The sequence below is a fragment of the Cavenderia fasciculata genome (assembly GCF_000203815.1).
Source record: "Cavenderia fasciculata unplaced genomic scaffold Scf_Dfasci-G-b-205a01.r1-3, whole genome shotgun sequence".
NCBI lineage: Eukaryota > Evosea > Eumycetozoa > Acytosteliales > Cavenderiaceae > Cavenderia > Cavenderia fasciculata.
Genome location: NW_004457737.1, coordinates 1,829,650 through 1,853,705, shown reverse-complemented (window position 1 = coordinate 1,853,705; position 24,056 = coordinate 1,829,650). Strand labels below are relative to the sequence as shown.

Genomic DNA, 24,056 nt, shown 5'->3' with positions numbered 1-24,056 from the left:
TCTCTCACTCAACCTAACTCGTATCTAAGGGTGACTGACCGATTTCAAAGACCATCAACATGTTCATCAAGTTAGATTTTTTCGAGTCGAATATAAAAAAAATAAACTCCAAACTCGGAGTTCAAAAATTTGAAAAAAGTGTGAATTCTAAGAACTTCGAAGGTTTTGGTATTGCTCATTGAGGAGGGGTGTTCATTATGAACATTTTAATATTATCGAAATATATAGATATCTATCTCTCTTGCTTTGTACATACATAAAGAAATGGCAAGAAAATCACTAACATCACAACAAACAACAAGTAATAACAATAACAATAGTAATAGTAATAATCAGAATCAAACATTAAAAACGATATGTGAAATATTCAAAGAGACAGTTGGAGAAGCATCAGAACTGGGATTGAAATCAACGTTTACATCATCGTTTATTCAATTGGATAAAGCTTTGATGCGATCAAGAGATGCAAATGAATTTGCAGAATCATTTATCTATCCAATCAAACTATATCTCTGTTGTCCAAGTTCAAAAGATTCAAAAACAACTGCAACTTGCAGATTTATATCAAAATATTTAGTTTATCTTTATAATTCATCATCTTCTTCTATATCAACATCTTCACAATCAACAACAACAAATAATAATACTGCTAATAATAATAATAATAATAATAACAAAAACATTGAATTGATTAAACAAAAAAAGAGACAATCTAAGGATGCAGTTTTATCATTTCTATATACTGTATTGGATTCCAAAGAAACTGTAGTTAGACATAGATCACTTCAATTATTAAATAATATATTATCAGATCCTGATACTAAAACAGAGTATGTAAAGATTATATAATCTCTATCTCTCTCCTTCTCCCTCACTCTCTCTAACTTGTTTACTTTTGTTTTTCTTTTTTAGATTATTTGATATTGATAAAAAATCAAATTATATGGATATAAAATCAATATTGGATACAAGATGTATAGATAAAAATGTGAATATTCGGTTGTCTGCAGTCAATGTAACGGTTAAATACTATATGAACAAAAAGGATCAGTCCTACTTTGAAGAAGTGCTCGAAATGATGGACAGTGATTCAGTTTGGAATATTAGAAACACGTTGCTCAAGCAGATTGTTCCCTTTGCAGTGGCTGTTAAATTTGATACATTGGATTTGATTCAACATGTTATTCGTCGTACCAAAGACATTAAACTAGAGGTCAGATCGACAGCCTACAACATCCTAAGCAAATGGTACAAGATGGATGACTTTACAAGCGAACAAATTATTGAAGTGATCAGTCAAGGATTAAACGACCCTGAACCAAAGGTCAAAGAAGCTTCACTCGATCTTCTCACTAGTTGGCTCAACAAACTCAAATCAGAGAATCCCAATCACTACCTATACATCTATCTCGAAAAGATCGATGTCGTCGAGAATGGGCCATTCCTCGAACGATCGTTATTGGCAGTCTATGAAAAGGCTGGTTTGGATGATTTCGCCCTACGACTCTGCCGAAAAGACATTACCAACGAACAGGCATTCCACCACAAGTTGACAGTACACCATTTGACCTCGGTGTCCGTACCAAATGCCTCAAAATACTTATTGATGGAGCGATTGGACGAGCTACTACCAACACTCACCGAATATCGTGATATATTGCTTGCACATTTAGGAGAGTTTTATGTGCTTGGACAACTACTAGAAGCTTTGCAAAGCTTGGACTTTGGTGACGAAGTCGGTCGTACAAATATGGAAGTATTTCTACTACAAATATTACGAGTTGTTAAATGCCAAGGTGTGGACGAATCATCGGCTGAAAAAGAATTTCAACTCATCAAACAAACTCTATCTTGTCTTTCATTGGTTATTGGAATAGAAAGAACTTTTATATTGCAAATGGTAGAGTTGCTATCTGATCTACTTGACCCATTAGAAGTCGATCCAAACATTACCAAATTGGAAGAGTTGGAAGCGATTGACAAGAAAAGTATCAAAAACAAAAAGGAATGGCAAACCATTCAAACTCAAATCAATCAACTCAAACAAATCATTCAAAGTAGTAAAACACAAGCCATTTTAAAATGCTCCATCATTACTCATTACCTATTGCTCAATGCAAAGAAATTCTCAAATTCACCAGAAATCGATGGTCTCTTGCAATTGGTCATTCTACCAAGTATTCAACATCCACTACCAAATCTACGTAAATTAGGTGTTCAAAATCTTGGTATTTTTTGTTTACATAGACGTGTAAGTAAAAAGAAACAAAAAGAAACTAGAAATCATATATTAACAATTAATTATTTATTTTTATAGAATGCAGCATTAAATTATTTAAATTTATTTGAAAAGATTTTAGAAACTGATACACCTGAAATTCAACTAGCTTGTTTAAGGGTTGTATTTGATATTATATTGGTATTTGGATCACCCAAAACCATTCCAAAAGAAACTGTACCACTTTACAAAATGATTCGAAAATATTCACAAGTTTCAACCAATGATGAAACAAAAATTATTTGTATTGAAGGTTTTGTTAAATTATTATATTCTGGTATTGTTCAAGATCAAAAGGTAAAAAAAAAAAATAATAATAATAAGAAAAACTAAATCAAACTATTTATTAACTCTATTTCTATTTATTTTAGATATTAATATTTTTATTTTTAGAATTAATGTCACCAGCAACAAAAGATTTATTAGAGTTGAGAAAATGTTTATATTTATTTTTCCAAGCATATGTTGCCGATTCATTGGAAAACAAGATTCTATTGTTTAATAGTACGTTGCCTATTTTAAAATCGGTCGTACAGTCGGTCAAGGGATCGAATTATGCGCTGATCAATTTGATTGACCTCACCAAATTCCTTTTGTACTTGTTTGACAAGCCATGCAAAAACGCCGCTCAGGTCAAGACCACCATCAGCAGCTTGTCGCGACGTACCTCTGATCTCATTGTGCAATCGTCACAAATGACAGTGTCGCAAGTCGAAACATTCAAGGTGGAGGACATCCATCCACAGATAGCCATCCAAATCTGTCAGGAACTGATATCATGTTTTAGAGGTGAGACCAAAGAGCTCACCAAGGTACTCCCCCTTCTCCGTTTTGACAAGTTCCAACATCAAACCCATTTGGCCAAGATCTACCAAATGCTCGACAAGCTGACCGTCCTCTTTGTCGACCCCCACATCACCCAGTTCCAAGAGTCGGTGCGTGCATTGATCAAGAGTGGTACCAACAGAGACCCAGACACACTCGATTTCAGTGGAATCAATGATTCAGAACCAACAAGTGCTACAAACACTTCGAAACACGTACATGTAAAGGAAGAATATGGCACACAGTATGAGAATATTGTTGGGTTTCCTCAAAATAACAAATCAACAACAACAACAACTCCAACAAAGAAAACTCCAGTCAAGGGGGGATTGAAAACACCAACCAAGACAACAAAGTCTCCCTCAACTCCATCCTCCTCTGCAAAGAAACCTAAAAAGGATATGTTTGGTGGTTCGACCGACACTTGCGGTAGTCAAGGCGATGGAGATGTGGTAGTTGATAAAAAGGGTCGTGTCAATTATGACATTAACAAAAAGGCAAAGTACGATCCAAGTAGTTTGAAAGCATTCTTTCAAAATCAAAAGAAGTTATTTGATACTGTAGAAACCATCAACAAGACCTATGAACATCAACAAAATGAAAAACCAATTGTTGAAACAACATTTACTCCAATTAAATCACAACAATCAAACAACAACAACAACAAAAATGGTAATGGTATTAGTCAATCTATCAATGACCATAATAATGGTGGATTTGGTGGTGATGATGAACAAATAAGTGTTCGTCAAATACTATCTTCAAAATTAAATGTAAATAATAATAATAATAATAGTCCCAAACACCAACGCCTCAATAATATACCATCACAACAACAACAACAACAACAAAAGACCGTGAGTTCACAAGAATCGGACGATGAAGAATTCAAAAATTGGGGACCATTTAAATTTAGAGGAGCATCCGAATTCCAACAATCTATTGACAAACCATCAAAAAAGACTGTTAGATCCATCCTCAAGAAACGTGATCAACATGACATGTTGGAAACTGCCACTACCAACGCCACAACGGCAATTAAACAACCAACAAAGAGAGTCAGATTCCATTCCTCGGGTTACACTCCACCTCCAGTTCATTTCTATTAGTAGCAATAGTAGTAGTAAGGGTAATAAAGGATCACCCTAAACCATCCCGCTTGTAAATAAAACAATTAATTGAATGACAAAAAAAAAAATAGATATTTTAACCTTTTTCTCCGATGGCAATTTTGTGGGGAGGTTTTTACAACAATCGCCTTTGGAGTTGAATAACAATAATAGAAGTGATAAGCCGTTTAGCCCCCCTCTGATTTCTTTGTCATTTGTCTTTTTATTTATTTATATCAACAGTCAATATATTTGCAAAAAGAACTAAAGTATATAACTTTGCACCTTAATTTTGTATCAACTATCTTATCGATAAGATCGCGCACGTACGACCTTTGCTTACGACATTGAACGACGTGAAAACAATTTCGAGCTCAGAATAAAGTGTAGCAGTATGTAGCATAAAGAGAAAAAGAAACACCTTTTGCAGCAGTTGGGGAAAGATTTTTATTGTTGTTAATTTGGGTTTTTTTGCCAGCAAATCTAGGCTCTTGTTTAGATTCATCATTAATAACACAAACAATCAAGATACTAACTACTACCAGTAAACAGAAATTAGGATTAAAAAAAAAGAGATAGATAGAAAGAGCAACAGACAAGAGGGAGAGAGACAGATACACACATAACACGTAGGTTTTAAAGTTTGAAAAAGATCATCAATGTATTGGGGAGGTGTGCGTGGGAATGGAATCGTCGATTAGGAGAGGAGGGGCGAAAACCATCAATCAACCACCCCCAACATCCGACGACGATTGTGCGATCACACCCTCCGAAAAGAAGGGAATTCACCAAACACAACACATCCAACCATTGCTTCCTGTTTACTAATTACGACTTTTCTTTTCGGTTCAATTTCGTTTCTCTCTCTAAACAGATAATAGATAGATAGTAGAGCTAATAGATACAGATAGATAGATAGATAGATATATAGATAACAATTGCACCTTTATACAATAACAATAATAATAATAGAATTGATAGACAATAATAATATAGATAGAGACAGTTGTATATTTAGAATAAGCACACACACTTTGTGCTGTGAATCATTGTTACACACCTATACACAACCCACACATATATTATATATCAATCATATATCTTTGATCTATTTAGACACAAAGATAGTTCTATAGATATTTAACAAAAAAAAAGAAAGAATGGAACCAATCATTAAAAAAGTATTAAAAGTATATGATAAGGATGGATTGTATAAATCCATGGCAGTTGAATCACGTACACCTGCCGGAGAGGTATGTGAGAAACTTGGTAAAAAGTATTTCATGAAGGAAGGTGATATGGAACAATTTGGTTTATTCTTTTTTGAAGGTGGAGGTATGTAAAGAAAAAGAAAGAAAGAAAGAAAGAAAGAAAGAAAGAAAGTTTAATATTTGATTAATATTAATTAATTCATTTTCTTTTATTTTATATTTTATTTTGTTTTACTTTTAGTAAAACAATCATTAAAAATGACAGATTTCCCATTTGATTATATAATTAAAAATGAAAAGAAGGATTACAAGTTTTATTTCCTAAATTCAAAGGGTGAATTTATGAGTTTCCAAGACAAGATGGCAAGTCAATTGACAAGTGCTGCAACTGGTGGACGTGCTGGAACTGGTGCTCCTGCACGTGAACCACCTCAACCAGGAAAACAATCAACATCTGCTCCAGTTAGAGAACCACCCCAACCAAATATCAATACCATCAAACCAACCAAGGGAATGAGTGGATTTCTACTAAGAAAAAAGGCAAACAAGTTTGACAAGGTATGGGCCATCTCCAAAGACAAATATATTAGTTTCTATCACAACGAACAAGAGGATACACCCATCATAGAGTTGTCGTTGGAGAATGCAGTCATTGAACTAAAGGTTAGCCAATTGGGTTCGTTTATTGTTGTGACAACGTCTAATAGCGAGCGTCACACATTGGCCGCTGAAAAGGAAGGTGATTTGCAAGCATGGGCTACTGAATTACAAGCAACTACTGCCTACACGGCCGTTCAAACCACACGTACTGCCACTCCAGCCATGGCATTTGTGCCAACTAGTCGTGACCTCAATGCAAGAAAACTCAATGCCAAGTTGGAGTGTTCCGAGACTCAAAGCGCTGCTTATGTGGCTTGGACCGACTACCTTGTCTCTGGTCGTGGTTTGTCGTCCAATGGCGGTGACATTCTCAGTGTCTACAGCGACGGTCTCGTCCTCATCAATCTCATTGAAGAGTTGTTTGGTCGTACCTTGAAATATAGAAAAGGAAAATCAGTCTATGAAATGCAATACAATATCGATGCAGTCCTCGAAGCTCTACAACAAGTTGGAGCTGATTTTGGTAAACTACTATCCCAAGATATCGTAGAATGTAAAGTAGCAAAGATAATTCATCGTGTTATTTGGTCAATATTTATTGCTTTTATTTCAAATGGTGGTATGTTGTAAAAAGGGAAAGGAAAAAAAAGGGGAAAAGAAAATAGATGGATTTTTTAATATTAATGTTATTTTGATTTATTTGGTTTAATTTAATTTTTAGAAAAAGAATATGTTGTAAAAGATAAATTAATTGGTTGGTGTAATGCAAGAGTTGGAGAGGTTAGTAAGGCGTTGGTGGTCGATGGTCCGTCGGGCCTGTCGAATCCATTGGTGTTTGCTGCGTTGTTGAGTAAATGCAGTCCTGGCGCGATCGACTATCAGTCAGTGGCCGGCCAAAAGAGCAAGACCCAGCAGGCACAGACTGTGCTAGACGCTGCGTTTAATGCCAAGCAGATCCCCAAGATTCTCAAGGCGTCGGCGTGGGACGAGGACTCGATGGACGAGCGCTCTTACATGATCTACTTGTCGTGCTTTTATTACTTGTTGTCGGGACAGGACGGCGACAAGGCAGCGATCTATCGCGGATGTGTCTCTGCCAAACAACCGATCCAACCAGAGAATATGATGAGCGCACGTGACAAGCAACTCAAGGCTATGCGCGAAAAGGACGAAGAGGACAAACTCAAGCGCGAGCAAATCGAGGAAGAGGCACGCAAGAAACGCGAACTTGTCGAAAAGACACGTCGCGACGACGAAGAGAGAAAGAAGCGCGAGGAAGCAGACCGCGTGCGTGTCATGCGTGACGCCGAGGCCCGAAAGGCCGACGACGACAAGAAACGTGCCGACGCAGAGCGCGAGCGCCAGAACCGCGTCGCTCAGGTGCAAAAGGACAAGACCAAGGCCGAAGAGGACCAACGCGAGCGACTCCGCAAGCAACGTGAACAAAAGGACCAAGAAGAGCGAGACAAGCGAGAAAAGATCGAGCGCGAAAAGAAGGAACAAGAAGAACGCCAGGAATTGGAGCGTCTCGAGCAAGAGGAGCGCTTAAGAGAACTGAGAGAGCGCGAGCAGAGAGAACAACAAGACGACGATGTGCAATGGGAGTTGGACGAGATGCGCCGTGCTCAAGCAGAACAAGACGAATGGGAGCAAATGAGAATCCCAACAGGAGCACCAAGACGAAGAGCTCAGACAGGCCCAAGAAGACATTGACAATCAAATACGTCTCCGAGAACTCCAACAAGAACAAAGAGAAGAAGATGACAGACGACGTTTATTGGAAGAAGAGGAAGAGGAATTGGAACAACTCAGACAAGAAGAGGAACAAGAACGTCAAAGACGTGATGCAAGATCTCTTGGCTCAAACAACAACAAATTAATCAATGAAAGAGCTTCCATTATGAATATATTTGATAAATTGGATGAAGAATTATCAAATCCAATGTCATCTTTATCATTTAAACCAAATGAAAATCAAAATCAAAAGGATAAATCAGATGAATCGGATGAAAATGAATCATCAGATGAATCAGAGAAAAAACAACAAGAATTGGAATATGTAGATGATGAAAAATATGAACAACAAGATGATGAAATGGATGGAGCTAATATATCAAGAGAAAATGAAAAAGAAACCAAATCATCGACCAAATCAACATCCAATTTGAAAGAATTGAGTGAATTAATGCCTTCACCTCCAGGTTCACCTCGTAGTCAAAATAATAATAATAATAATAATAATAATAATTTACAACAATCACAACAACAATCAGAACAAACACCTCAACCAGAAGAAAATCGTGGCAAGGTGGTAGTTAGAATTTGTCTTGAAGGATTTGGAGATGTATTATTCTGTTCATTTGCTATTGGATATGATACTCTTTGTGGAAAGGTTAGACAGATGGTAGTTAAAAAGATGAAGGTGACAGGTGAAGAAGAAGCAGAATACTCGCTACATATTGTCAGAGACGGTTTGGAACGTGTCCTCGATGATGATGAAATTCTTCTTGAAGCAGAAGATAAAATCGATAGATTCGTCTTTAAAAAGAATGATCTATTTGATAGAAGATCAATGATTTCTTCACATAGAGGTTAAATCATAATATATTAACAAATTAATAATATTTAATATTAAATAATAATAATATCAATATCACCATTTATTTATTTCAACCATCCCCATTCAATCGAATCAATCAATTGCCAACAATAATAATAATAATAATAATAATAATAATAATAATAATAATCAAAAGAAATAGTATCTTTAAAAAAAACTATGTATCCCCCAAATAAATTCAAATTAATAATTTATGTATTTCAATGATGTACATTAATAATAACCAAACAAACAAAAAGAAAGAAATCCCAATTAAAGATTCAATCCAAATTGATGTGTATACTCATTTCTTTTTTTTGATATTATATTATATTTAGACAAAAGATTTATCATCTTTGACGCCAGTGTGTATTAGTTTATTGTAGTCGTAATAAAAGTAAAGTATAAAAATCGATGCTGCCTGTAATACACTGTTATAATAGATGAGGTATGTTAAAAAGGATACTGGAGGTATGCCATAACACATTATGGCTCCGGCAATGCCACCGAAAAAATTAAGGTATTGAGATGAAAGAGAAACTCCTGTTGTTGTCTTGTCCCTCACACATAAAACGGCTTGGGGAATATGACTAAATAATTGAGTTAATGGTTTAATACTATTTGTTATATCTAAAAATTAAAATTAAATTAAATAAGTAAATCAATCCAATCAACTTTCCATATAAATTAATGGATAGATGTTTCCAAACACCTCAACATACACAATGATTGTGGATATAAATATCCTATTAAATACGGTATGGCTGGAAAACCTATAAATGGTAGACTTGAATTCGATGATTCTTTTGAATATATAGAGAATCTATAGAATAGAATAGAATAGAAAATAGATCCATTAATATTCATATATATATATATTTCCAAGATGTGTGAATATACATCTCTCTACTTACTGAAAAATAAAGATTGTATGTTGTAATACATTAAAAAGACCATATAATATAACTGGGATCGTTTCTAAATAAAGAATTAAATAATGTTAGTATCAGACTGTTATATTCTATTTCTATTTAACATACCTCCAGTTAGAGAACTATTAACAAATAAAAAAGCAGCACCTATCAGTTTGATGACAACGCTGTGCAATGAGAATCCTTGGACAGACTTTCTCGAGTAATTTAGATACATTTGAGGTATATATTGTAATACAAAGCATCCTGTTGCCAACATTCCAAACAAGTAATAGGTTGATGTCGACGTCGATGTCAGTGATGATGGTGGCGCAGCAACAGATGTGCTGCTGACAATGTTGTCTACTCCCATCTATTTATATTTATATGTTCATCTATCACAACCTCTGTCTCTCTATCTCTCTCTCTCTCTATTATATTATCTCTATCTATCTCTATCTGTATGACGTAGTATGCTTCGTTAAGCAATTTACAATTTCAAAAAGGCTACTTCTATTTTGGTGTCACCATCATTTAAAAAAAAGGAATTTTCTTGTGCAGAGTCTGGTTTGGTGCAAGGTTAGACAAGATAGATAGTTTGATTTGTTTACTTTAATTAGAACGTTGTTTAATATATCTATCTATCTTCTATCTATCTATCTATATCTATTTATATATCATTCATATGTATAATTATTATTAGATTGGTTAGATCAGAAGGAGAAAGAGAAGGAGGAAGGGATGAGTTATAACAATAATAGTTATTCGACACCACCTTTGGTGAGTTCACCAACTTTATCATCTGTACCTTCATCACCTCTATCTACGTCGTCAAGAGACAGCGTCGAAAAGATAGAGATCAAGTCGTTTTGGAAGGATCTCAACTCTGGTGACTCGAGTAGCAGCAATAGTAGCAATAGCAATGTACCAAAGAACAAATCATCTACCATTGAAGGTGACTTTGTAATGCCAATCACTTCATTCTCTATGCAGAAATTTGTATTATACGAAACTAAAACTGTATGTAAATATAAATATAAATATAGATATAATAGATATGGATATGTATAGATATGTGATATACAGATACTAACAAATTGATATCTCTAGAGATTCTATATAGTAGGATCAAATAGAACAAAGAATAGATTTAGATTATTAAAGATTGATAGAACTTATGAAGATGAGGTTGTCATTGCAGAGGATCCAACGGAATACAACAAGACACAGTTACAAGACTTGTTGACAATGATTGGTAATGCCAACAAGGAAGGTTTGTCACGTGTATGCTCGGCCTATGGTATATTGGGATTCATCCAATTCTTGCATGGATACTATATCATTTTGATTACACGTCGAAGAAAGGTTGGTATTATTGGAACACACACTATCTATGGTATCGATGACACTACCTATGTCTACATACCAACCACTGTACCACGAACCAATGCACCCGACTTTGCCGATGAGACAAGGTACAAGGGTCTGTTTCTCGGACTCGATCTCACCAAAGACTTTTATTTCTCCTATACCTATGATATCACACGAACACTCCAATATAACATGACACGTTATTTCCACAATCCAACTCACACTGTCATACAACGTGACCCTAAAACAAATGCTGCCAAACTATGTTATAACGAACAATTTGCTTGGAATCAATTCCTCCTAACTCCACTCGTTGAACAATCTCAAACTTGGAATTGGACATTACCAATCATTCATGGTTTCTATATTCAAGAGAGTAAGAACGAAAGAAAAACATACAAAGAGAATGAAAAAGAGATTGAATGATACTTATACTTACTTTTTGTTTATTTGTTTTTAGAAATTGATATATTTGGTAAAGCAATTGATTTAATATTAATAGCAAGAAGAAGTAGATATTATGCAGGTGCAAGATTTCTTAAACGTGGTATTAATCAAGACGGACATGTTGCCAATGATGTAGAGACTGAGCAGATTGTTCAGGAACCATTGTCTGGAAACTCAAGACAGGCTCAGTTCTCGTCGTTTGTGCAGATTCGTGGGTCGATCCCATTGTTTTGGGAACAGGACAATAATATTATTACACCCAAACCACCCATTCAAATGCAACGACATGATCCATTCTATGGAGCCACCATCCTTCACTTTCAACACTTGTTTAGGAAATATGGTGCACCCATCATCATTCTTAATCTTGTCAAATCCAATGAAAAGAAACCGAGAGAGTCGATTTTGAGAAACGAGTTTACTACTTGTATGAATGCACTCAATGAAATGCTGCCACCACAGTATCAGATAGACTATTGTGCATGGGATTTCCATCAGGCTGCCAAGTCTAAAGACGATGATCATATGGGTTGGTTGGATCAGTTTGCGCAACAAACTATTCTCAAAACTGGTATATTCCACTCGTCCAAGAAACTATATTGTACTACATTGCGTGAAAATCAACAACAGCAACAACAGCAACAACAGGAAGGTGAAGAGGATGAAGAATACAAACAAAGAAACAGACCACACCCATTTATAAAGAGGAATTTGAGTAATGGATACATTGATAATGGGTGTGAACAGATTGGAGTGGCTCGAACCAATTGTATCGATTCGTTGGATAGAACCAACTCTGCACAGTTTTGTATTGGAAAGTGTGCGTTGGGACACCAGTTGTACGCGATGGGTATAATGGATAGCACGACACTAGAGTTTGGGAGTGGGTTGGTTGACCTACTCATCGAGATGTATGAAGCGTGCGGTAACCAGATTGCGCTGCAGTATGGTGGGTCAGAGCTCGCCAACACGATCAAGACCTACACTAAAAACTCGTTGTCTTCACAGTCGCGTGATCTCATGACCACGATCAAGCGGTACATTTCCAACTCGTTTATCGATGTTGACAAGCAGCACTCGATCAACTTGTTCCTCGGCTACTATGTGCCGAGCCGTGCCATCGAGCCCGTCCCCCTTTGGGACCTCGAGACTGACTATTACATGCACAACAAGAGCTACCGTCCCCAACACAAGCTGCTCGCACACACCGACTGGTGGTCCAACCCACTTTCTGACTTTGCCCGCACATCTCTTACTTTTTCTCTGCCTGCCCGACGTTCCCTCATCGACATGAAAAAGGCACGTGCACGAGCCTATGAATTTGAAGACGAGTTTTTCAAAGCTGACACCATCTCATTGCTCGACAAACACTTTCAATATCGCTTTAACGACCCTGTCCGCTTTAGAACGCCGTCACCCCTCATCATTGTCGGTAGCGACGCCGCCAAGAACAAGCCCAAGAGCCCGGCCAGCTCACAGACGGTATCTAGCTCCACCAGCGAGGCCAACCGATACGACATTAAAAAATGGGTACTCTCTCTATCGCGTAAAAACACGCCTCAGAGTGTAACCAAGTCTGGGCAAGACAACAAAGACGAGAGTGGCAAAAAGGGGGAGAGCACCAAGCAGACAGCCACCAACGTATCTGCCATCTATGACTATCAACCATTCAAACAATTTGGATTGGAACTCGGAACTGACAAGGTCGAAAAGGATGTTTTCGTCGACTATACCAAACCTTTACAACAGAGTCTATGTATCTATCAATCTCAATATGGCTCTCAAGAAATCTACAACAACAAATATTATCGAACCTATTTAAAAACTTCCTATCAAGTTGAACAAGACACTAAAAATCTAGCTGGAAATATTAATATTAGAAATCAAGAAGATGATTTTAATTTCTATAACAAATTAAATCCATTAAATCAAAAGATTAATAATCATAATAATAATAATAATAATAATAATAATAATAATAATAATAATAATAATAGTCATACTAATCATCATCATCATCATCATCATAATAATCATCATCATGACCAACACCATCAACAACAAAAAGAAAAAAGTTTCCAAGAGTTTACGAGAAGAGATATACAATCATTAATTTTCCAATCATATGTTAATAATCATTCACATTCCAATTTATACAGTGTAACTAGTGAGAATGAAGAGTTTTATAAAAACTCTATTCATCCATCCCTTTTGTAAATAAATAAATGTTTAAAAATAGATAGATAATCTAATTGATTCATTGTTTTATTATTTATTTAAATCTACGATAATTGTTCGATAGTGTCGGCTGTGGCAGTGATATATGGATTGGTAGTAGTAATATTGGTCATTTGAGTTGGTGATATACCACTACTACTATCAGATGATCCTTGTTGTTTGGTTGGTGAAGTGGAACTATTACTACTACTACTATTATTATTTAAACTAGTTGAAGATGATAATGGATTAATTGTAATTGGTGAAGATGATGGCGGGAAAATCATCTTTGATGATGTTAATTCATTACTATTATTATTATTATTATTATTATTATTGTTATTATTATTATTACTATTTAAAATGGATGAAAAGAAACCTTTTAAGGTTCTCTTTTTAATTGCACCAGATTCACTCAATTCAGTTGTAACTGGTGAGATTGGTCGGAACCCATTTGACTCTGACAATTCACTCACTGCAGTTGCTTTGGTTGGTGTGTTGTTGTTACTATTGTTTCCACTATTACTACTATTACTGCTGCTGCCACTTCCAAATAAAAATGGTAAAGGTGAAGATGTTTTTCTTGCAGCGGCAGATTGTTGAGGTTGTGGTTGCTGAGGTTGAGGTTGAGGTTGTTGAGGAATATCATCTTTAGAGTCCTTCAAAGTTGGTGAATTGGGAACATAGAAAATGTCTGGTGTAGCAGACGGAGGTGGTGGAAGTGAGTAGGCAAACGATGGCAATGATTGTGATAATGCCGATAAATTGGATGGCATGGTCATGTGGAGTGACATTCCCATATTATTACCAGGTATGGTGGTGGTAGTGGTGGATGGTGTAGCGATTGGTTTGACCATAGTACTATTGCTTGTGAGTGGTGGTAGAATAGCGCTATTGGAAGCAGACGAACACGCTGAAGAACACGCTGATGATATCGAGGTGGATGATGCCGATGTGACAATGGAAGAAGTTGGTAAATCGATATTCAACCATTTCTCCTCTGTACAAGTAAATGGTACAAAAGAAACATTACTTGCAAGTGTTGTTGTTTTGTTGATATTATTATCATTATTATTATTATTATTTTCCAAAACTTGTTTAGTATCCAAAGATTTGTTGTCGATATTATCATCATTTTCATTTTGTTGTTCATTTTTCAAAGTAGATATTGAGGATACCAATAATGGAATGGCATATGGAACGGTTGAATTGATTATTTGTGGTAGATTGTCAGTCAATGATTGACTAATCAAAGAATTGATTCCAAACATTAATTTTTGATTTGATAATATATTCATTGCAATATTTTCAATTGTAAATGATGATGTTGATCCATTATTTTGTTGTTGTTGTTGTGATTGTTGATTAGTATTTTGATTTTGGTTATTATTATTATTATATTTTAATTTATTTGGTGAATCTAATTTATTTACTATTAAATAGAGAGAGAGAGAGGTTTAGTTTTAAATTAGATTTATGATTCTCTATTTAATAATTACCAAGTAATCTAACTATTTTTGGAGAAATTGTGAAAGCTTCTTTTAAATCTTCTGTTGAAGATAGAGTGATCCATTCATTTTCATCGTCCAAATAGAAAATGGTATATATGAAATCATTGTTGTCAAAGCAATACAATGATGAAATGGTATAGCAAAGACAAGGAAAGCTAGGTTCCTTTATCCTAAATCTTCTTTTATCTTCTCCAAATTGTGATTTGAATAACATTTTTTGTTGTTGATATTTGTATTATTATGATTATTTATAAAAATATATTTACAACTTCTTATTTAAATAAATATATACAATTGAAATGAATGTTGAGTAGAAATAAAGAATGGAATTAAAAAAAAACAGAAAAAAAAGGATCAACCAACAAACTACCTCTATAGTTTTAAAAGATTGATTATGGATTATGGATTGATTGTTGATTGATTGATTGATAATGATTATTCATCCAATAATTATAATTGTAATTGTAATATTGATTCTCTTTTCTCTTTTTAAATTCTTTTAAATGATTCAATCTAATCCCGAGTTGTGTTTCAATCAAAATTTTGATTGATGCTATGTAAATATAATAATATTGAGTAGAGTGGAGTAGTAAGAAGGAAGGAGGCGTGAAATATATAAATAAATATATAATAATAAAGAGAAAGAGTGTGAGGAGAAGAAAAGATAGATAGATGGAATGAATGGAAAATGATTTTAAAAATTAAATATTGGTTGGTGTTTGTTTGATGGATTGAAAATAATAAATTAGATTAGTGGATGGGTTGATTATGAGTAATACTATATAATTTTAATCATCATTCGTGTCGGTGTCTCTCTGTCTGTTATTTTAAAACAACAAACTCTTGTTTGTTTGTTTGTGGTTTGGTTGCTTTGCTACTATCAAAGAAAGAAAACTTACAATTTACGTGTATATGGTAATATGTCAGAGGCGGTTGGAATTATAATATTATAATTCCAAGTAAATTAAATTAGTATTACACAAGTGTCAGCGCTGTTATTATTATTATTACTGCTTCTTTCCAAAGTTTATTTTAAAATAAACTTATTATGCTGATGATGATGATGGTGGTGGGTGCGAGGTTTAATAGTTATTATTGTTATTGTGTGGTGTGAGGTTGAGGGTTAAGGGTGATTATTTTGGTTTATAATGAAGAGTCAGATAGATGAATAGAGCACTGACTGAATGAAATGATTATATGTATGTATGTACACTAAGTAAATATTTACAGGTAGATGATTAAATAGATGAATGAAATGTGTGTGTGTGTGTGTGTGGGAGAATATATATTATATCTGTGGACAACAGGCAGATAGAAATGATGAAAGTAGTTATAACTACTACAATACAATATTCTGTATAGTTGGGTTGGGTTGGATTGGGTTGACAATGGGATAGTAAAGCTTAGCTGGTTTACTAATAAATTAAATAAATAAATTGCTAATAAAATTAAAGGAATAGAATAAAAGAAGAAGAAGAACAAGAACAAGAGAGAAAGTGTTACCAGACATCCTCATTCATTACTCACTCACTCACTCTCTGTCATTAGAATCACCATCACAATCACATGTAGTGATTATGAACACTTTAATGGGGCAATGCATTATTGGTTTGTTCGAAATTCGAATAAGTAGGGGTGGCATAAAGTATGTGGGCACCCAGGTGTTGTTTGTTGAATAGATCAACGATCAAACCGGGTGGTATTGACTTCCCGCATTTAGCGGGGGTAATGCAGATCTGGGAATAACAAGAAGAACGATTCTGATGGCTTGGCTCCATCCTCGCATCAAGGGTGATTCATTTCAATTAATTAATTATTTTTATTCGTTTGTAGCGCTTGATTGTTTAATTGAAAAGTAGAGGAGACAAACACCGCTCCTCTGCTAGCATGCTTTGACGTTATTTAATTATTGATATTGAATCAACAATCAATCAATCAACGATTCATAGATCAAGATAACAGATATCGATCCTTTAAAGGCATTTTCAGACAAAAAGGTTTCATTAGTTAGTTAATCAAAAGAGAGAAGAGAATGGTGATTGTCGCAGTTGGATCTACAAACAAGTCTAAAATCCGTGCTGTACAAATTGCATTGGAACAGGTGTTCCCATTAGAACAGACACATCAAGTGTTAGCAGTTTCTGTTGAATCGAGTGTGTCTGCTCAACCAATGGACGATGACGAAGCTATAAAAGGTGCTGAGCATCGTGCAAAGGTGGCTCTTGAAAAGGAACCAACTGCCCTTTATGGTGTTGGTTTGGAGGGTAAGCAATGAATTGAAATGAAATACAACTATTTAGTTATTATTATAAAACCAATTAATTAATTAATTAATATAATAATATAATTATTAGGAGGAGTACATAAAATAGGTGATAAATGGTTTGAATGTGGATGGATTGTAACGGTTGATCGTAATGGTAGAACGGGTATTTCAAGTACATCAAGATTCGAAATGCCAAAGTTAGTCATGAATGAGATCATCGACAATGGCAAGGAATTGGCAGAGGTCATGGACCAAATAACATCAAAGACTGATGTTAGATCAAATGAAGGTGCTATGGGTATTTTTACCAATGGTCTATTGCATCGTGATCATGTTTATTCTCATGCCGTCATCTTTTCATTCTCTAAATTTGTTACTAGTCCTTCTTATTGGAGTTTAGATAATTGATCACAACTGAATCACATATATTCATAGAGATGTTGGTCGATCGTTTTTTTTTTGGTTGGACTCTAAATCAAATAATATCAAACAAATAAAACCGATGAGAGATATAAAAGATAGATATTATATTGTTCAACCTATCGAATCACTACATCCAATCAACAACATATCACTACCCCTAAAATTAGAATGTTGGACAACATTTAAATAAATATCCACAGGTGGCTACATAACATACACTCATACAGACCTGGGGGGAATAGAAAGGAAGAATATTCAAAGGAATATTTTCAATATAGATTGGATTGGATGGATAAGTCACATATCGATAGAGGCAGATGGTGTGATCATTTGCAGCAGCACATGTGGTGGTATAAATGTGTAGTCCATATTGGACTCTCACCCAATCTGTGGATTCTTAGTGGAACACAATGAACAATCTGTGGTGAAAAATCAAAAAGTTGGATGTGATTGACCAATCGAATGATTGACATGCAATCAACTGGCTTATTATTGGTGCAATGGTATTTAAAATAGAGGTGCAATTGATTTTTATTAAAGGTTTATTTTATTCTTGAGCTCTATAAATTAGGCTGACTTTAACTCTATCAATTAAACCATCACCTCCTTTATTTATCTCTATTTAAATATTTATTCATTTATTTGGAACAATCACCATCATCATCATCACCATCATTATCAACATCGCACGATCGCCATCTTAATCTAAAACATATTTTGTAAGTAATTTAAAATGTATAATTTATTTTCTTTATCTATCTATCTTTTTTTTTAAATCTCCTTAAAAAAATAATTGTAATTGTTTTGATCCCCCCACCAATCAAAAAAAAAAAACAAAACACTCCCACAAACACACTCTAAAAAAACCAATTGTGGTGTGAGTGATCATACTACGGTTTAAACCAATCATCAAACAAAACGAGGGAAATAACCACATACCAACTACTACTTTTACTCTCACCACCCACCCCTTTTGAACAGTCAACACAACATTGGCACCAACATCTCATCCCGTCGTTATAATTATTTAAATAATAATAATAATAATTTTTTAAATAATTCAACATGGCAATACACAATATTACAAGAGCATCTATTGGCTAGCTAGTAGATGAATTTAGTACTTTGTTTGGAAGTTAACGGAATCTATCTATCTATTCTTTTTTATTCCTTTTTAAAAAAAGTTTGTTGATCATCCCTAATCCATCCAATCAACCACCCAACCCAACTGATCATAACCATCCTACTCCAAATCCATCTCTCTCTTTTTATTTAAACAATCATCCCAATCTTTTTCTCTATCTATTTATCTATCTTTTATTTGTTGTACTTTTATAAAAATATTAATTAATTATTTCTTTTTTTCTTTTTTTCCAGTATTTTATTTATAACAAACTTTAATAATTAAAAAAAATGTGGAGATATTTAGCATTGATAGCAATCATGCTTGCTGTCGTATCAGCATACAATGTTCGTCTTTCTACTGCCGATGACTATACAACTAGATTCAAGACTTGGATGGTCGAACACAACAAGATGTACCATGAGGAGGAGGAATTCTATCTTCGTCTCTCCAACTTTATCAGAAACATCCATTCCATTGAAAAGATGAACAGACAGTATGGAAGAACCGCCACCTTTGGTCTCAACAAATTCTCTGATCTCTCGCTCGATGAATTCAAGAAGCACTACTTGATGCCCAACTACAAGCCAAAGGCACGTGTCACCAAGGAGACCTTCAACTATCCATCCAACATCCCAGCCACTCTCGACTGGAGAACCAAGGGTTACGTCACCCCCGTCAAGAACCAATTGATGTGTGGATCATGTTGGGCATTCTCTGCAACCGAGCAAATTGAAACTGCCAACATTATGGCTGGTGGTCAAGTCGAGTATCTCTCTGAACAACAAATCGTCGATTGTGATCCATACGATGGAGGTTGTGGTGGAGGTGATCCATATACCGCCTACCAGTATGTCCAAAACAACGGTGGTCTCACCCTCAACGTCACCTATCCATACACTGCTGCCAACGGTGCCTGTTATGCCAACTCTACCGCTCCTGCCGTCCAAGTCACCGCTTTTGGTTATGCTTCCAGCCAAGGAAATGAAACCCAACTCAGAGAGGCCATGGCTGCTCGCGGCCCACTCTCTATCTGCGTCAATGCCGAGCCATGGATGAGTTACCAATCCGGTATCTTTAGTTCCACCTGTTCCGATGACCTCGACCATTGTGTCCAAATCGTTGGATATGATACCGATGCCACTTCCAAGACCCCTTACTTTATTGTACGTAACTCTTGGGGAACTGACTGGGGCCTGCTTGGTTATATCTATATTCAAGCTGGTTCCAATCTCTGTGGTATCACCAATGAAGTTACCTATGTATCCGTTCATCCAGATAGCAGCAACACTGTCAACTACCATAAAATGCACTAAATCAACTTTAGTAATTTAAATCCACTTGAAACTAAAACTACAAAGTACAATATAATCAATCTATACAATGTTGTATTTATAATTAAATAAATCGAGTCTTGGTACACATCTCTTTATTCAAGTCTATTTCTTTGGAACTTTTAACATTTTGTTTTTCATAAAATGATTTTTTTTTTTTTTCAAAGTCACTGTCCTGCTTGGTTATATCTATATTCAAGCTGGTTCCAATCTCTGTGGTATCACCAATAAAGTCACCTATGTCTGTTCATCCAGATAGAAAAACCGTCGCACTCTATATTTGGTATCAACTAATAATTTTAAATTAAATGAATCAATGAAGTTCACAAAAAAATAGATATTTTGGATGCAGGCCGAAAGTGACAAACTGTAAATTAAATTGGGCGGAATCTTTGAAAAGTGGCTTTTGGAAATAAGCTCCACTAATAGTTTCTCCAATATTGAGATAATACAATGTTGGGATAAGATAAGAGAGAGAGAGAGAGAAGAGAGAAGGAATTATAAAAGGTACAACAATTTAATTAATTAATTATAACTGTTATGGGGGAGGGGGTGTGAGAAAACATGAGTAATCAATGATAGAAGAAGGGATAGATTAGATTGGTATGATCGTCATCGTCGTTTGTGTAGCAGCAATAGATGGTGGTTGGATTTATATATACCCTAGCAGATTAACACCCACCAAGTATACTTGCTACCTACCACACACTCAACTAGAGTGACCAGATCAACTAAAAATAAGAAGAAGAGTATTTATAATTATGATAATATCAAAACACATAATAGTAGCACTAACCTGTAGATGTAGGTGTTAATTGTTTGTTTCTTTGTTCTTCAAACTGATATACCGGTCAACCATTGTTGTTGTTGTTGTTGTTGTTGATGTTGTTGTTGCTGCGAAAACCAAAAAGGAAATCGTATGGGAACTTTTATAGTCGGCTGGTTGAGGTTGACAATTGCCAACCCATAATAGGCTCCTCCCCTGGCATATATCCTCTCACCCTAGAGTCATCCCTTCTTCTTTTACACTCTCTCATTTAAATCACATCCCTCCCTCCCCTCTCATCACAATTTCAGATATTATTATTATATATCTCTCTCTACCCACCAATTCACTATAGTATAGAGTAGCAGCAGCAACAGCAGCAGCAGCAGGGTATAGTTGTTGAGGATCAGAATCATCTTCCTCTTCCTCCTCCTCCTCCTCCTCTTCCTCAACACATACACACACGCACGAGAAGAGAGTAAACATTGTAGGTGATTGGTTGTTGATTGATGAGAAGTAGACTGATGATATAGCAGCAGACGTATAGTTGTTGGTTATTAGACTACTAGCTAGTAACTAGATAGAGAGAGAGATTAAAGAGAAAGAGAGAGAGAGATTAACTATTAACCTACGTCGAAGACTACGTACGATGTCTTCATCATTCACCGATACAACGCCATCAACATCAACATCGACATCTACATCGACATCGACATCATCATCATTGTCACTCAATGTACAAACAACGACGACGACGAGCAACACTGAAACAGTGGCACCTGAACACGACCATGGTAGAACGATAGTATTGGTTGTGCACTACCAAGATGACTTGACCAAAATCACCTTTGGCAATGTGCACGATTGCGATGACCTGTTACGACACATCAGGGACGACTTTTTTCTTCGCGTACCTCCATTTGCACTGCGACTCTATGTCGATCCACCCTCTGACAATAACAATGTCCATCGTGTCCCCTTGGACCCATTGTCTGCCATCACACTAAATAATGGTGATAATATTTATGTTGAATTATCATCTCAATACCATGATTCTTTATGTAGGTAAAAATGGATAATCAATAATATGGATAATAATAACTAACTAACCAAAAATAATTGATTGATTGATTGATTGTTTTAGTAATTAAAAGAGAATTGGAACATGGAGATGTTGGACTAAATGATCATTCATCATTGGATGAAGTAGATGTATTTAAGAAATTAAAACGACTTGAAGATGAAAATGCACATTTAAAATTAACAATTAATAATATTAATTTTAATAATAATCAAAATAATCAAAATAATCAAAATAATCAAAATAATCAAAATAATCATAATATTAATAATGAACCATTACAATTACATCCACCGCCACCTCAAATACAACAACAACAAAATAATAATACTTTGTTGGCAAAGTAAGTTGAATGAATTTATTTTGGTAATAACAAAGAAATTATGAATTCTGGAAACCTATTTATTAATTAATTAAATTTCAATTAAATTTTATTATTATAGATCTAGTAGTAGAAATAATACTAAAAATAATAATAATAATAATAATCCGATCATTAAAAATAATCCGACCAGTACAACGACGACTAGTACAACTACTACTACTTCAACATCAAATATTGGAAGTAGTAGTAGTAGTGGTACTAAATGGGAATTTAATAATCAAAATAATAATAACCAAAATCAAATTCATGAATCACCATTAATATCACCGTGTCATTTTAAAGGATGTACATGCCCAGATTTTCATAGAGTAACTTATAGAAAAGCATGTGGTGTTAGGTATTGTAGTCATTCCAAGGAACATCATTTTCCGCACTTTACCTCATCTCCACCACCTCCACCTCCACAGTCACCAGCCATTTTCAAATATATCCCAACAAAACAATTGTCTGCGTCGTCGGTTCCATTTACACCATCCACCACCACATCCAATTCAACTACACAATATCCTTATTATGTAAGCAAAAACGATAAATAAATAATTTATTAAATAATCCGCATATATAATATATTTTAAATCAAAAAGATAATTAAATGATTAAATGATTAATTATAATTAAAAAGATTAAATTATTTAATATTTATCCAATCTGTGATTGATTAATAACAAGAGTAAATGATCAATCAATCAATTGACAGATCTGCCAATCCAGTCGGGTCCAACCCATTAATTTATTATTATTAGTGTTGATGGATATGGAAATGAAAGTCAATCAGAAAGTATCGATCTAACTCTCTCGACTGGTTGACTTTTTGTTATTTAAAGAATCCATCATCACTAACTTTTATGGATCAGTGGTGTATATCTCTCTCCCTCTCTCCTTTGGTTGTAAATGTCGATTGAATTATAGAATCATCAAATAAATTAACAGATTTGAATTTTTGTGGTTTGGTGTACACAAAACAACCACAATTAAACACATTATTATGATTATTATTTAAATAATCGACATAATAATAATCATAATAATAATAATAATGTTGTTGTTGTATCTATCTGATGGAAGGAGGGAGGGTGGGAGAGGAGAGGATAAGGAGGAGGTGTTATGATTGAAAAGATAAGATAAGATGTACGACATGGAGTATATATATATGCTGACTGACGATAATTAATAATAAGTAGTTGCATAAAAGAAGGAAATAATGTTAGTAGTAAAACAGCAACAACAAAAGAAGAAGGAGCAGTAGTACCTACTACAATACTACTGCTGTCATGTACATAATAATGATAACACCCACCACAATCAATCAATCAATCAATCAATCAATCAATTAATCAGAAAGAGGTCATGATGAATATTAATATCAGCAGTTGTTATAACCAGTTGTTTTTGTTTGAATAACTTTCTCTCTTTCTTTCTTTCTCTCTCTCTCTCTCTTTATTTAATAATACTATATTAATATTATTTATTGAGGTTAAGAAGAACTAGTAGTTATTTTATAAAATAAAGAGAGTTATTTTGGTTTAAACAACAACGCTCATGAAAGAACAACAACGATCATCTTGCGCAGCACAACAACATCAACATCTTCACAATCAA

General features: G+C 34.8%; 9 protein-coding genes across 9 annotated transcripts; 7 read left to right on the top strand and 2 right to left on the bottom strand.

The window, feature by feature from the left end:
- Positions 1 to 264: 264 nt before the first annotated feature.
- On the top strand, positions 265 to 2,855 carry DFA_03444 (uncharacterized protein; the record flags this gene model as incomplete). The annotated part of the gene is made up of 4 exons (XM_004362990.1): positions 265 to 830; positions 913 to 2,251; positions 2,318 to 2,575; positions 2,784 to 2,855. 4 exons carry the CDS (start codon positions 265 to 267, stop codon positions 2,853 to 2,855), a joined length of 2,235 nt encoding a protein of 744 aa, XP_004363047.1.
- Positions 2,856 to 3,153: 298 nt separating this feature from the next.
- On the top strand, positions 3,154 to 4,212 carry DFA_03443 (uncharacterized protein; the record flags this gene model as incomplete). Its single annotated transcript, XM_004362989.1, has 1 exon — positions 3,154 to 4,212. The coding sequence occupies one exon, from the start codon at positions 3,154 to 3,156 to the stop codon at positions 4,210 to 4,212; it is 1,059 nt and encodes a 352-aa protein (XP_004363046.1).
- A 1,160-nt stretch (positions 4,213 to 5,372) lies between these two features.
- On the top strand, positions 5,373 to 8,619 carry DFA_03442 (pleckstrin domain-containing protein; the record flags this gene model as incomplete). The annotated part of the gene is made up of 5 exons (XM_004362988.1): positions 5,373 to 5,547; positions 5,665 to 6,642; positions 6,745 to 6,854; positions 7,080 to 7,672; positions 7,776 to 8,619. The coding sequence occupies 5 exons, from the start codon at positions 5,373 to 5,375 to the stop codon at positions 8,617 to 8,619; spliced, it is 2,700 nt and encodes an 899-aa protein (XP_004363045.1).
- Positions 8,620 to 8,956: 337 nt separating this feature from the next.
- On the bottom strand, positions 8,957 to 9,906 carry DFA_03441 (uncharacterized protein; the record flags this gene model as incomplete). The annotated part of the gene is made up of 4 exons (XM_004362987.1): positions 8,957 to 9,252; positions 9,345 to 9,445; positions 9,537 to 9,600; positions 9,663 to 9,906. 4 exons carry the CDS (start codon positions 9,904 to 9,906, stop codon positions 8,957 to 8,959), a joined length of 705 nt encoding a protein of 234 aa, XP_004363044.1.
- A 368-nt stretch (positions 9,907 to 10,274) lies between these two features.
- On the top strand, positions 10,275 to 13,568 carry DFA_03440 (Putative sac domain-containing inositol phosphatase 3; the record flags this gene model as incomplete). Its single annotated transcript, XM_004362986.1, has 3 exons — positions 10,275 to 10,553; positions 10,644 to 11,280; positions 11,365 to 13,568. 3 exons carry the CDS (start codon positions 10,275 to 10,277, stop codon positions 13,566 to 13,568), a joined length of 3,120 nt encoding a protein of 1,039 aa, XP_004363043.1.
- Positions 13,569 to 13,633: 65 nt separating this feature from the next.
- Positions 13,634 to 15,293, bottom strand: DFA_03439 (uncharacterized protein; the record flags this gene model as incomplete). Its single annotated transcript, XM_004362985.1, has 2 exons — positions 13,634 to 15,000; positions 15,068 to 15,293. The coding sequence occupies 2 exons, from the start codon at positions 15,291 to 15,293 to the stop codon at positions 13,634 to 13,636; spliced, it is 1,593 nt and encodes a 530-aa protein (XP_004363042.1).
- Positions 15,294 to 16,268: 975 nt separating this feature from the next.
- Positions 16,269 to 17,753, top strand: DFA_03438 (uncharacterized protein; the record flags this gene model as incomplete). Its single annotated transcript, XM_004362984.1, has 3 exons — positions 16,269 to 16,282; positions 17,102 to 17,343; positions 17,434 to 17,753. 3 exons carry the CDS (start codon positions 16,269 to 16,271, stop codon positions 17,751 to 17,753), a joined length of 576 nt encoding a protein of 191 aa, XP_004363041.1.
- Positions 17,754 to 19,181: 1,428 nt separating this feature from the next.
- Positions 19,182 to 20,207, top strand: DFA_03437 (uncharacterized protein; the record flags this gene model as incomplete). Its single annotated transcript, XM_004362983.1, has 1 exon — positions 19,182 to 20,207. The coding sequence occupies one exon, from the start codon at positions 19,182 to 19,184 to the stop codon at positions 20,205 to 20,207; it is 1,026 nt and encodes a 341-aa protein (XP_004363040.1).
- Positions 20,208 to 21,640: 1,433 nt separating this feature from the next.
- DFA_03436 (uncharacterized protein) lies at positions 21,641 to 23,359 on the top strand (the record flags this gene model as incomplete). The annotated part of the gene is made up of 4 exons (XM_004362982.1): positions 21,641 to 22,056; positions 22,146 to 22,415; positions 22,516 to 22,972; positions 23,282 to 23,359. The coding sequence occupies 4 exons, from the start codon at positions 21,641 to 21,643 to the stop codon at positions 23,357 to 23,359; spliced, it is 1,221 nt and encodes a 406-aa protein (XP_004363039.1).
- Positions 23,360 to 24,056: the final 697 nt, after the last annotated feature.